Below are 12,837 nucleotides of genomic sequence, written 5' to 3'. Positions count from 1 at the left end.
CCAGGGTCATGGGATCGAGCCCTGTGTTGGGCTCCATGCTGAGCATGGACCCTGCTTAAGATATTTCTCTCTCCCTCTGCCCCTCTCCAATAAAAAAATATTAAAAATAAATACATAAGACCAATGGGGCCATTTTCTGAATCAACTACAGTCCTGCCCGCCTAGTAAGTTCTCCCTTAGCCATCTCAGCAGAATAATTGCTAATGTCTGATAAGTATACCAAACTGATATCCAGAAGAGACAGACTGTTCGTTATTTTTTAAAATACGTGGTCTGACGGTATGGATGTGTGTCCAGTTATTCTGTTTTGTTTCTCCCATATAAGTAGGTATTGAAAGGAAATTGCTGCTAGTTCTGTTCCTCAGATTTGATGACTGTGGCTTTGGTCTGAATTACTGTTTCAGAAACTGAATTACTTCCCTTACCTAGTCACTTTCATTGCTGTGAGGAGGCATGTAAAGAATGAGGCTAATTTTCTGGTCTGATTTGTTTCACACAGGCTCCCAGTCACAAGTACAGCGCCCACAGCAGCCATGTCACCAATGTCAGTTTTACACACAGTGACAGTCACCTGATTTCAACTGGTGGAAAAGACATGAGCATCATTCAGTGGAAACTTGTAGAAAAGTTATCTTTGCCTCAAAATGAGATCGTAGCCGATGGTACTCTAACCAAAGCCCCCATCTCTTCCATTGAAAGTGTCATGCAGTCTGATACTCCCACACCGCCTCCTTCCCAGCCCTTAAATGAGGCAGCTGAAGACGAAAGTAGAATAAGCAATTCTCCCACACTTCTGGAGAACAGCCTGGAACAGACCATGGAGCCCAGCGAAGATCACATCGAGGAACAGAGTGAAGGGGGCAGCGAGGACCTCGGTGAGCCTATTTTTGAGGAGCCATCCAGTGAGATAAGCAAGGAGCAGAGTGAATCTGTTCTTACCGAGGACTGGCAAGGCCCCCCACCCCTGTCTTAACACCGGGGCTTCAGCGCGATTCTCTCTCCTCCTTCAGCTGCATGTGATCTTGTGATAGAGTTCAGATAACAGGCTGGGAAGCGACGCAGATCACTATTGATTGCGATTTGCGTTTCCACACGATCTGTTTTCAGTGGTCTTACCTTCAGTCTCAAATGCAGCCGACCATGACGGTTGTTTGGTGTGTGTGTTGAAAATTAACCAAACTCTTAATAGCAAGAGAGACTGAAACATTAATGTCTCAGAAATGACCATGTATGTAAGTGGTGATGTAAAATACTGGAAACAAAAACAGCAGTTGTATGGATTTGAAATCAACCCCTTGTTATCTGAACAAGTCTTCTTCAGGAACAACCAGAGGCATCACAAACACTGTTACTCATCTACTGGCTCAGGCTGTGCTACTTTTTTTTCCCTGATGCAGAAAAAGAAATCAGGAAGAAAAAAACGCTCTCTTACTGAGCTATCCTCCCACCCCAATTGTCTAGTGGAAATTTTTTAGTTAAAAACTTCAGTCTTGCCACAAGCGATGGTGTTGCCTTGAGTCCTAGCGCCGTTTGCTTCCACTAGCGGTAGGCGTCCAGATGCTGCCTTTCTAAGTTGTGATGAGGAACAGTCCCTTGATTTCTTGTGTGCAGACCTGTTGTATCTGAAAACTAAGAAAGCAGTGGTTTGTTAAAGAGCTTTTAATGTATATTAAACCATTAATTCTCAGAAATAATGGGTTCCTCCAAGGATTCCTTTACTGGCCGAAACATTTTGTAATGTTTGGCATCCACATGAATGGAAGAAAAAACCGCATGCCTATAAAACTGTAATAATTACTTGGCTAATTTGAACTTAGCCTTCCTCATAATTTGTCTCTTTCATAACAGGAGAAATACAAATACAGTAAGTTTGAATCGGTGCTTGAAATTCATTGGTTTTATTGTAACTTTTATACAGATTACATTGAGGGATAAGACACTCAGCAAATTACAAATTCTTTTTTATAGAAATATAAAAGTCACAGTCATTTTTTATAAATTGCATACTTAACAGACTTGCTACATAGGCTCATTTTTCTCTGGTAGAGTTGCTGCAAGGCCTTGCAGTTCTGACGCGGCTGCCCTCTGCTGTCATGGGCAACGCGTGTGTTATGCATTGGATAGTAGGGGGGTTTTGTTTTGTTTTTGTTTTAAGTTTTGTCAGATAACTATGTTTTTCTTAAGTACATGTTTCCTACTATAAAAATAATTACTGACAAATACGCATTTCCTATATATTTGTTTATACATTGATTATAAAATACTGTTTTGATTTATTTTTTAACTTGCTGAATTGTTCTTTTGTTTTTTGTTGGTTTGTTTTTTTTTTTTTTTTTGTTAGACCATGTTTAGAAACTTTGAATGAGTTCAGAAGTCTTAAGTATAAGTATGCAAGTGTTTACGTGATTGTGCCATTCCAAAGTGCATCAGAACTGTCATTCCCTTCTAGTATCTTCTCAGGAGTAATACAAATCAGGTATTTCATCACCATCTGGTAATTAATATACAAACTCCAGTGAACTCCCAAGGACACTCACAACATTTATATTCACATGCTGTATGTAAGGGTGTGGGTATGTGTGAAGGGGTGAGTGTAGACACTCTGTGTGTATCTATAGAAGATATACACCACATTGAAAATACTCAGTGTATATCTCTATGTGTATAGGTATATGTCCACGTATATCTCTTTCCTTTTGTTTACAGTTCAAAAAAAAAACCTCAAAGGAGTTCTCTTCAAAAGAAGAGACCTAGATTCCAAGCAATCCACTTTTCAGTATGTTCTGTACATAATTATCAGAGAGCATCAATAAATGCCAGGCATATATACTTGCCTATTAGCGTAACTGAATCATCAAGATCAGCATGTGCTCCTTCCCTGCAAGAAAAATACTGAGATGAACAAGTAGTTCTAGAAGCAAAAGCATTTCTTTACCTGGGAGATACAGCTCTCTCCGATCAGCAGGGAGTGTGCCTGGGACACCAGTCACCGTTGCGGTTGCTGTGTACAATGAGATTTATGACGGTGATACTCTTGGGTGGTAGTTTCAAAAGACACTACTAATGCGCAGAAGCGTTCCAGCTCTCTTGCTGGCAACTACTGTTTAATGGTCAATTAAATCTGTGATAATGGTTGCAGGTGGGTGGGATTATGAAATTGTAGATGTTTTTAGAAAAACTTGTGAATGAAAATGAATCCAAGTGTTTCATGTGAAGATGTTGAGCCATTTCTATCATGCATTCCTGTCTCATGGCAGAAGATTTTGAAGATTATGAAATAAAATAATCAAAATGTTTCCTGTGTCTTGACTCTTGCTTGTGCTGCTCGTCTCCACGCTGTCCAGCCATCAGCTGACCACCGCTTGTGGACACAACCATCCTGGTGGGAACGAACTCCCATCTCGTTATGTTAGAGGAAATTACTTCTCATTTATGCTCCCACTTAACAGGCAAGTAGCTTCATTTTCATTTATTTCACGACTACGCTTTCTCACATTTAACACCGGATAACCCTGGTGATCCTGGCTACCTGCCGGACGGACTCCCATCACCGCCGCCCCGCTTCAGCCCTTGTGAAGGCCTCGCGCTCGGGAGGGCGCCGCGGCCCCGGCTGTCACCGGCCCCCCTGTGTTGTGCAGGGACCCAGAGCCTCTGTACGCCACAACCATACGCCGGCTGCTACGACTTTTTCTCTCTGAAAAGTCAGATCGGGAGCATTCCATACCGTCCTCCATTTTAAAGGCACGGAGATGATGGGGTTTTCATCGTTCCCTCATTCATCCGCGCTGACCCTGAATCTTGTGTTCGCAACCGCCCACAGACACGAACCCCTGAGGGGCTACCGTGGGGTAGGGATTACTTACCTCACCGATTCGGAGACAGAAGGGCTGACACATCTGAGCAAACTCACTGAACAATGTGATTTTTTCCTCTCAATAACATAAGGGGATCCCAAAGGGGGAAATGATGATGCATTTGATTCTGAGCACACTGAGGTGTTGGTATAACTTCTAGAAGGAATTAGGTTTCCAGTTTAGAGCTGGCACTGAAACAGAGTTCAAGAACATGTTTCTGTTCTTGACAGGCCTGAAGAGCAGACATGTAGGACTTGGGGCAAGGAGAGCTGCCGGCGGGGCACCTGTGTGGCCCAGCGCGGTCCCATCACCCTGGCCCTCACGTGCCGGGAGTGTTCCCTGCGGGCGAGGAGAAGAGCTGGGAGACTGGGAAGTGGCCCGTGTTCCCAGACTTCGATACCAGCCAGGACTTCATGTTTTGTAACCTCAAAGCTTGCGCCTCTGCTACTCAAACTAGGAGACAGACATGCTTTAGGAACAGGGAGGGAGGAGGAGAGAAGGAGGGTAAATCTTCGGAGAATCGGCCAAGGGGCAAGGGAAACAGGGAGCCTGTGTCCATCTCCTACTTGGCTGCGGGAGTGAGTGGGGGAAGCCGCTGCCCGCAGGCTGCCCGTCTGTCGCCAGCACGGAAGCCTGTCCCTGCTGGAGAAGCCACCTTGGCCTGGGACGCCCAGGACTAGAGTCCTCGAGGACCACAGAAAGGTCTCAGGCATTTTTCCCAAAAACACAGATGTAACTCTTTGTAAAGAGGCAGCTCCTGCTCTCTTCACGGGGTCATACATAATGTTACACTTTCTGTGCTAACCGGTTCACCTATTCCAAAGGAAACCTGAATTTCTACTCTACGTGTGTTACTAAATCCCTACGATAACCCTTAATGCTCTGATATAAAGAAGGCAAAAGAATAAAGAGAATCCCAAACGGAAAAAAGTCTCACCGTCTCTGGAAACGTCAGCTTGTTTCACTTCTGCATCCCTGGGTGACATCCTCAGGAGACCGTGGCTTACTGAAGCGAACACGTTTTTGTGGTGGTGGTTTTTAACCAATCCTGAAATATGGCAGAAAAAACTTACTGGTGCTACTTCTGTATCTCAGAGGACGAAAACAGGAAACGGGCAAAAACAAAAAACAAATGCTCCGTGGCTAAAATCCGGTCCCGCCACATACCTAATTGCTGTTCCACGGTAACAGCTGGCACCTCAGATGACACGTGCTTTCCGTGTGTTAACTCATTCAGTTCTTCCGACAATCCTAAACTCCATTCTCTCCATTCTACACACAAGGCAACTTGAGGAACAGAGAAGTCAGGTCACACTACTAGCAGGTGGCTGAGCCAAGGCTGGAAGCCAGGTCCTCCGGCCTCCAGAGTGACCGTTTAGTCGCCGTTAATACAAAGGATGAACTAGGTTAAACGAATAGCAAGCATTTCAGAGCAGCAGAAGGAAAAACCACAGGAAGCAATCAGACCCAGAGAAGACAGCACAGGGCTGCGAAGAGAATCACAAAGGTGAAGGGACCCTTCTCATGCACAAGTGCCCTCTCCCGCCGCCCCTATAACCAGAGCGCAGGGCAGAGAAGCTTCCAGGCCCTTACACCATCCTGCAGCTGCACCGGCAGCCGGCAACTGCCTGCTCTTCCTGCCGCCTTTGGTCATAGGCACATGTGTCCTCCGTCCCTAGTGTTCAGTTTAAACCTGTTTGTGTGGCGACGCTGCTCCCTCATTTTCCAACCTTTGGGCAATTTCCATTACACCCAAAAAGGAGCGTAGCAACTTCTGTCATTAGCCAAGTGCATTCTCCACTCTGTCCCCATTCCCCACCCCACGGCAGGCCCCGCTCGGCCACGGGGCTTTGATCTTGCACCTCCTGTCCCTCAGCAATGTAAACACGTGGTCCTGAAAATAGATCTTCCTAGGGAGCCGCCCATCGACACAGAGATGAATACGCATAATCACGGTGCTGATGGCTAAACATCTTAGTGGGATGACACAAAACTGGCTCCAGAGGCAGAATTCAACTCCTGGCACAGTTTACTTTCCCCAGATCTCACAACAGGAACGGCAAACACAGAGGGTACCAGAAGAAATGGTCCCAGGTGGGAAAAATAACCTTTCAGTAAAAAGCCAAGCCTTCATACCTGATCTTCCCGCTTCATTCTGGATGTTCACACAGCCACCGGGCCACAGCGCTCGGGAAAGGTCCTCGGAGCCTGCCTCGCACAGTGATGCCCAGTTAGCCAACACCGGGCTGGGCTGACTTGGAAACCTGGTTGGGAGCAAGGAAACCAGAAGCCGGCATTCTCTTACCATGTCAACTGCCGAACACTAGTTCAGTTAACCTGAGTCGGGTGTCTGGACAAAGCGGGTCCTCTTGATTCTATAGACTCGTCTCCCTGCGATAAAAACGTCCTCTGCCGCCAGCACCTTCCAAGTGGTAGCCAGCGGGCTACCTGGGACGTGTGTGTGGCACCACATCCGAAGGAGTTGTCCACGCACCAGGTGTTGGTCACCACCTGCCTCATGCAAGGAGCTGTGCCGGGATCAGCAGGGAATCCGATGGCCAGACTGACCCGGCCCTGCCCTCGTGGCGCAAGTAACCAAGAAAGGTGGGATAGTTTAGGATTCGTATATAGCCAAGTCGGCTTCCCCCCAAGTTAGAAAACTTAACTGCATACTATAAACAGTATATGATCTGAAACGTGACGAGTATCCTTCACCAAGGAATCTTGGGTTGGTCATTTACTGCAACCACCCACCCATTGCTTAGATTCTCTAACAACAGCCAAAAGGTGAAATTTTTATGTTTAATAAAAAATGATGTTGGGGCACCTGGGTAGCTCAGGCGGTTAAACACCTCACTCTTGATTTCGGCTCAGGTCACCATCTCAGTTTGTGAGTCTCGGACTCGGTACTGGCAAGGGCGGAGCCTCCTTGGGATTCTCTCCCTCTGCCCCTCCCCCCACACACATGCATTCCCTCTAAATTGACTACTTAATAAATAGAAGAACCATTGATACATGAAAATTTAGAAGAAGCCTAAGAGTATTCAGTATTCATAGTGAAAAAACCAATCTTGAAAGCTTATCAACTGTATTTCCATGTCTATAACATTCTTGAAATGACCAAACTACAGACACCTGGTTAGTAATTGCCAAGGGACAGGCTGCTTGTCAGGGGTGCTTGGCTCCCAGGGTCTGTGGGAGAATTCCTAGCTCGTCCCAGGCAAGGTGGAGACGGCATCTGCCATGGAGGAGGGGGGGGAGGGGGCAAGAGGCGACCTGGGGGCGCTGGGGATCCACCGGGCGGTGCACCCCTTGGATGACAGGCACGGAGGGAAGATGGCCCTCTGGTGTCCTCCCGCTTGGCTGGGCCACTCGGTACCCCTCCCTCCTGGTTTCTCACCGGCTTCTTCGGATGTGGAGACTCCCTTTCTCGGAAACCTTCTCCTGAAGCGACCCTGCTGCTGCTTCCTGCCCTCGGGGCCCGGAGCTGAATCACCTTCCCTTATTCAGAACTAATGAAATGACAAGAAAAAAAAATTCCACTCCTTAGGCGGCCCTCCAGAAACCGCTGCAGAATTGAGATTAGGTTATCAGGGTTTCTCCCTTGAGAGAGACAGAGCCCGGCTTCCCGGGCAAAATCCATTTTCACGTGGCCTACTGTTTGCTGCCCGTGAATACCCCCTCACCAGAATCATTAGCAGGAATGTTTGCCAGGCTTTGACATTTCCATTTAGAAGATGAATTAATTCGGGGCTGAGCCAAGAGTCCCCTCCCTCCTGGAGGAACTGTGTTAAGACTCAGCCCTCACAGGACCCTGGAGCATCGGGAAGATCCAATCCGGTTCTCGTGGCACCACGGGTCGGCCCTGCCTCTGGGCAAGTGAGGAATCTGACAGAGAAAACAAAGCTGAGATGAGAAAGCCATTTTTCACTGTGGGCTTAGGTAAGTTTAGGTGCCATCAGTGAGGGCCAGACCCACGCACAGCATCCGAGGCACGGGGGAGGCCCATGCGGCGAGCTTCGGGCTCTGCCCCTACCTGCCCGGTGAAGGCCCAGCATCCACAGAACAGGAGAGAAAGAGCCCAGCTGTGCTACTCGCACAGGGAGGGAAGACTGTCCCCTCCCGACGGCCGGCTGGAGCCTCCCACACAATGAACAGTGTTTGCACTGGAAGCGGGGAACAGCACGACAGATTGTCAGGAAAGCCAGGAAAGCCTGCAGATGGCTCCCTTAATAAAGCCGCCATGGAGGGCCGCCGAAGCTGAAGTGGTTTCTATGGGAAACCCACACATTAAAATAGAAGACAGTTCTTTTAAATTAAATTACAGTCATTAATCACCTTTTTAAATTAAACGTTATCAAATTTAAACACAGGGATTCGGCGGGGAGGGCACGCAGGGAGCCACAGACGTGGCCGTTCGCACTGGTGGGAGCTACGGACAAGAGCACGGGAGACTCCTCGGGTACGGCTGTGACCTGAGGATCGTGCCCCCTCCCTGCTCGGATTCCATGTCAGGGTCTGTTCTATGCCCCCCATTCGACAGCGCGAGGAACACACGCTAGTGAACACGGGAGGGCTGGCAGGGAGGCTTCCGAGGACACGGTCACGCGCACGCCGCCCTACAGAGCCAGCCCGTGGCCGCACCTCTCGGCGTGAGCGACACCGGCCCTCATTCTTCCTTGAATATCCACCCTCTCCCGACACCACAGGCTCCAGGCTTCCTTCTTCCCTCCGTCTTCCTCCCTCCTTCCTCCCTTCCTTCCATCTTCCTTCCGAAGTGTAGCAGAAAACCCGCCACCCAAAAATATGCCACTCTGGTAGAGTGATGCCTTCGGGCTGGAGGCACTTGGAAACCAGCAGATGCAGGGAGAGCCTTTCTCTGAACCCCCTTCCTGCCTCAAGACAGATGCTCCCAAAGGAACTCGACCATCACAGATCCCCTCCCTGGGAGGGTCTTCAGCCATTACCACAGGAGAGGAGACCAGAAGCGGGGCGCCACATGCTCACAAGCTTTGTCACAAGCTGTTCTTCCAAGGGCCCTTTCACCTTCCTCAAAAATCGTCGTCTTCCCCCTCCGAGGCCTGCCTTCCCCTTTCCCTCCCGAGAGCTATTGAAGCCCGAGCTCTAAGCCACCTCAGGGGATGAGTCACTGCCCCCCCCCCCCGGGCATCTCCCATGATGTACACACGACGTAAACATGTTATTAAACTCTTTTCTCTTGTTAATCTTTTATGACAGGGGTCTCAGCCGAGAAGTCAGAAGAGGGAAAAGAAAATTATTTTTCCTTTCCACACTTCCATCTTCTTTTTTTTTTTTTTTTTTTTTTGGTAAGACTGTTGTTTAGGTGTAACTTACAGTAGGGCGCCCAGATCTTAGCGTATCGGTCTATATGCGCACATACATGTAATCACCCACATGAAGACACGGAATGTTCTTCACAAGGCTGACCTCTATCGCCACGGGTTAGTTTCGCCTGTTTTTGACATTTATATACGTGGAATCACATGCTATGTTCTGTGTCTGGCTTCTTCCATATAACGTGTCCATGCTCCCCCTATGAGCCACCACAAGCCCCTCTCCTCCCCACCCACTCCGGAAATAGTGCTGTTTCCCCCATTCTGGCTCCTCACTTACACCACTGCCCATGAATCCTGCTCTCTCTCCAATTTCTTTTCTTCTCTTTTGAATTTTTTTTTTTTAACATTTTCATCCATTTTTTGAGAGCCAGAGAGCAAGCACGAGCTGAGGAGGGGCAGAGAGGGAGACACAGAATCCAAAGCAGGCTCCAGGCTCCGAGTTGTCAGCACACCACCCGACGTGGGGCTCGAACCCATGAGATCATGACCTGAGCGCAAGTCGGCCACTTACCCAGGTACCCAGGCGCCCCTCACTCTCCAATTTCTATCTCCAGACCCAACTGCCTATCGGAATTCTTTGCCTAGAGGCCTCACAGACCATCCATTTTTCCCTAACAAAACATGCCTTGCTGTTTACCCGCCATCTTGTACCTCCACCCACCCAGAAGCCAAGCCGAGTCATCAACGGAACCTTTCTCTCGCTCTCACACGCACACATACACGCACCCACCCACGCACGCCAGGGTCGTTCATGAGCTGGCCCGAGCCTCCCTCTTCAGTCACGGATTCTAACATTCCTGTCTCCCCACCTCGTCACGCACATGCAAGACGCTCTCACATATCAGCACGTGCTCGTCCCTCAGGCCAACGTCCTTCCCCACCTGCAATGCACTACGCAATTTACACGGTGGCCCTTCCGTCCCCACTGCTCCTCCCCGCGCCCTGCGCCCTGACTCTGCCTCCAGATGTTCTGTCGCACGTTGCTTGTGCTCATCATTCCGTGAACTCTGGAGACCAGAGACAGGGTCACCCCTCTCTGGTCTCTCCTGCCCCACACAGAATCTGGCACACAGCAAGTAGAGAAGGAACAGTCTGTGCTGAGGGTTAGTGATGGTAAAGATCGGGCTGACAGGGGAGCAGGGTGTCTTATCTATCCTCAAATAAGCCCAGACCTGCTCACGGCAAAGTCTTGTGGGAAAGGACAACAGGGCACCTGATGGCCCGTAAGGTTAAGAACATAAAACTCGTGGGGCTCCTGGGTGGCTCAGTCGGTTAAATGTCCGACTTCGGCTCAGGTCATGATCTCCCGGTCCGTTGAGTTCGAGCCCCGCGTCGGGCTCTGTGCTGACAGCTCAGAGCCTGGAGCCTGCTTCGGATTCTGTGTCTCCCCCTCTTTCTACTCCTCCCCTGCTCACGCTCTGTGTCTCTCTGTCTCTCACTAATAAATAAACGTTAAAAAAAAAAAAACACACATAAAACTCGTGAAGAGCCGGAGACAGCCCAGGGAGCAAGGGAACCAGGAAAGAAAAGAACAAGATTCGCAGAGCCAGCTCAGAAGCCGGGGGGAGGGGGGGTGACCAGCAGCACTAAGAAAACCCAGGCCTGAGCGGCTCTTGGGGACAGAGCCTGAGGTATGACTGTCTTCGCAAGTAGAGTCAAGCTGCCTCTTCTAAGATTTTATTTTTCAAGTAATCTCCACACCCAACGTGGGATTCAAACTCACAACCCCAAGATGAAGGGTCAACTCACTCTACCAATGGAGCCAGCCAGGCACCACGCCCTGTTTTTCTTTATTTTTGAGACAGACAGTGAGCAGGGGAGAAACAGAGAGAGAGGGAGGGAGGGAGAGAGAAAGAGACAGAATCCCAAGCAGGCTGCACACCGTCAGCGCAGAGCCAGACGCGGGGCTCAATCTCACAGACTGTGAGATCACAACCTGGGCCAAAATCAAGAGTCAGACACACCTATCAACAGAGCCGCCCAGGCGCCTCCCCCCCTCCCCCCACCCCTTCTGTTTTTAATGGCAGCAAGCGCACACCCCTCCCAACCCACAAGCCCTCCTGGGCAGACCGACTTCCCAGGCTGGGCAGACTACTTAACCATTCCTCAACCTGGTCTCCCGCAGCCACAGGACACATGTCTGCAAGTCACCTCAACCAGCCACAGCAGTGAAGACTTACCCCAGCCTGCGGCCATGGCCCGCCTCCCCGATTCTTCCAGACGTTCAATGAATAGGTCCTGACTGAAGGAGGGACGGGCAGACACAAAGTTACAAACAATTTTCCAAATGACCGTTTCTTCAAGAGGACGTAATTCCAGGGGAGAAAAGGGAACAGACACCGAGCATAAACAAAGGCTCTTCTGTGCGACTCTACTTTAATTAGAATGACAACTAATTGAAAGCAATTTAATGTTGGTTCACGAAAGGTTAATGGAATTCATGTTTTGGAGATGCCGAATGCAACACAGACTCAGCCAGAAATACAAATCTAACCTTTATTCTCTTTAATTATTCGGTCAGAATAATTTCCTGGGAGCGGGTTTCGTCTCTGGATGGCTTTAATTAAACACCACTGAACTTTGAAGTTGACATCAACTCATCCAGCTGCAACTCAATTTTCAAATTAATCTGCTGTCTAACACGGAGGTTCTGTGGCCTGAGCAGAGGAGCTGTGGGGGAGCAGGAGACGGGCCTGGAGCCTGGCAGGTAGTAACGGGTTCTGGAACGCCGTCTTCTTGCCCACCCTCTCTGGTGGCAAGGCAATTCCGTAACCTCTGCCAGCGCCTGAGAAGAGGGGCTTGCGCTGAGCCGAGCAACCAAGCTGCCTCCTCCTTCCTCAGCTTTTCCCCACAGATGCTGCGGACGGCGGACCCCTGTCCAAGCCCCGCTCTACTCCTGCCTACCTGCCCTGCTCCCACATCTCCCCGCTCCCGGGGCGGCTGAAGTGCGTGACGGGCCCTCAGGAACCCCCTCTAAGCCGGCAGCCCGCGCTGCAGCCCAGCCCCAGCCTCGAGCTCTCCGGGTCGGCCTTCCCAGGCCTTCCCGCTGCCGACCAGGAGGGGGCGCCAGCACGTCCCGCAGCCTGGGCCGGCACTTCCACTGGAATGCGCTATTTACGCTTGGCAAATCCGGCCAGTGTGTATGTGTTGGGCGGTGTGAAGCGCCATCGCTTTGGCCCTGAGGTCCACCCATGAGACCATGACAAAGCTCAAGGTCATGGCCAAGGTCAGGACAAGGGAAGGCATGATGTCCCAGGAGGGCTTTGTCAGAACTCCGAGAAAAAGAGAAAAACGCCATTCCCAGCCACTCGGCCCTTTCCATTAGTTTTTGTAGCAACTCCCTTGGAAAGCGGTTCTAACGGACTCCAGACCCTGAGCAAAAGCAGCATCTGTCCTCAGTCCACGCATCCAGCACCTCCTGAGCCAGCACAGCACCCCCTGCACCCTGGTACCACACAGAGGTCAGGATTCCCAATTGAAGCTTATGCAAGTGGCAGCTGCCAATGGCAGAAAAGGTGAATGACCCATCCCACCCCTGTCCCCACCCTGGGAGGCTCCAGAAGAAGCCAAAGATATTCTCTCTACTGAAACTTGAGGCTGGTTTCCGGTGACTGGACAACTAGACA

General features: G+C 49.9%; 1 protein-coding gene and 1 long non-coding RNA gene across 13 annotated transcripts in view; one reads left to right on the top strand and one right to left on the bottom strand.

The window, feature by feature from the left end:
• Window positions 1-3,296, top strand: part of EML4 (EMAP like 4) — a 164,286-nt gene extending 160,990 nt beyond the window's left edge. For all 12 annotated transcript variants that reach the window (XM_045447026.1, XM_045447031.1, XM_045447023.1 and 9 more), the window contains one exon: window positions 500-3,296. In XM_045447026.1, coding sequence (XP_045302982.1) covers window positions 500-973 — 474 coding nt within the window. In that variant the 3' untranslated portion in view covers window positions 974-3,296. The remainder of the gene's footprint in view (window positions 1-499) is intronic.
• On the bottom strand, window positions 2,700-9,592 carry LOC123581187. Its single transcript, XR_006703651.1, has 2 exons — window positions 5,022-9,592; window positions 2,700-4,902 (listed from the first exon to the last, which is right to left on the bottom strand). It is a non-coding gene; the product is annotated as an uncharacterized LOC123581187 (long non-coding RNA).
• Window positions 9,593-12,837: the final 3,245 nt, after the last annotated feature.

The sequence above is a fragment of the Leopardus geoffroyi genome, chromosome A3, assembly GCF_018350155.1.
Source record: "Leopardus geoffroyi isolate Oge1 chromosome A3, O.geoffroyi_Oge1_pat1.0, whole genome shotgun sequence".
NCBI lineage: Eukaryota > Metazoa > Chordata > Mammalia > Carnivora > Felidae > Leopardus > Leopardus geoffroyi.
Note: the sequence above shows the minus strand (reverse complement) of the source record. Positions and strands in the feature narration are given on the sequence as shown.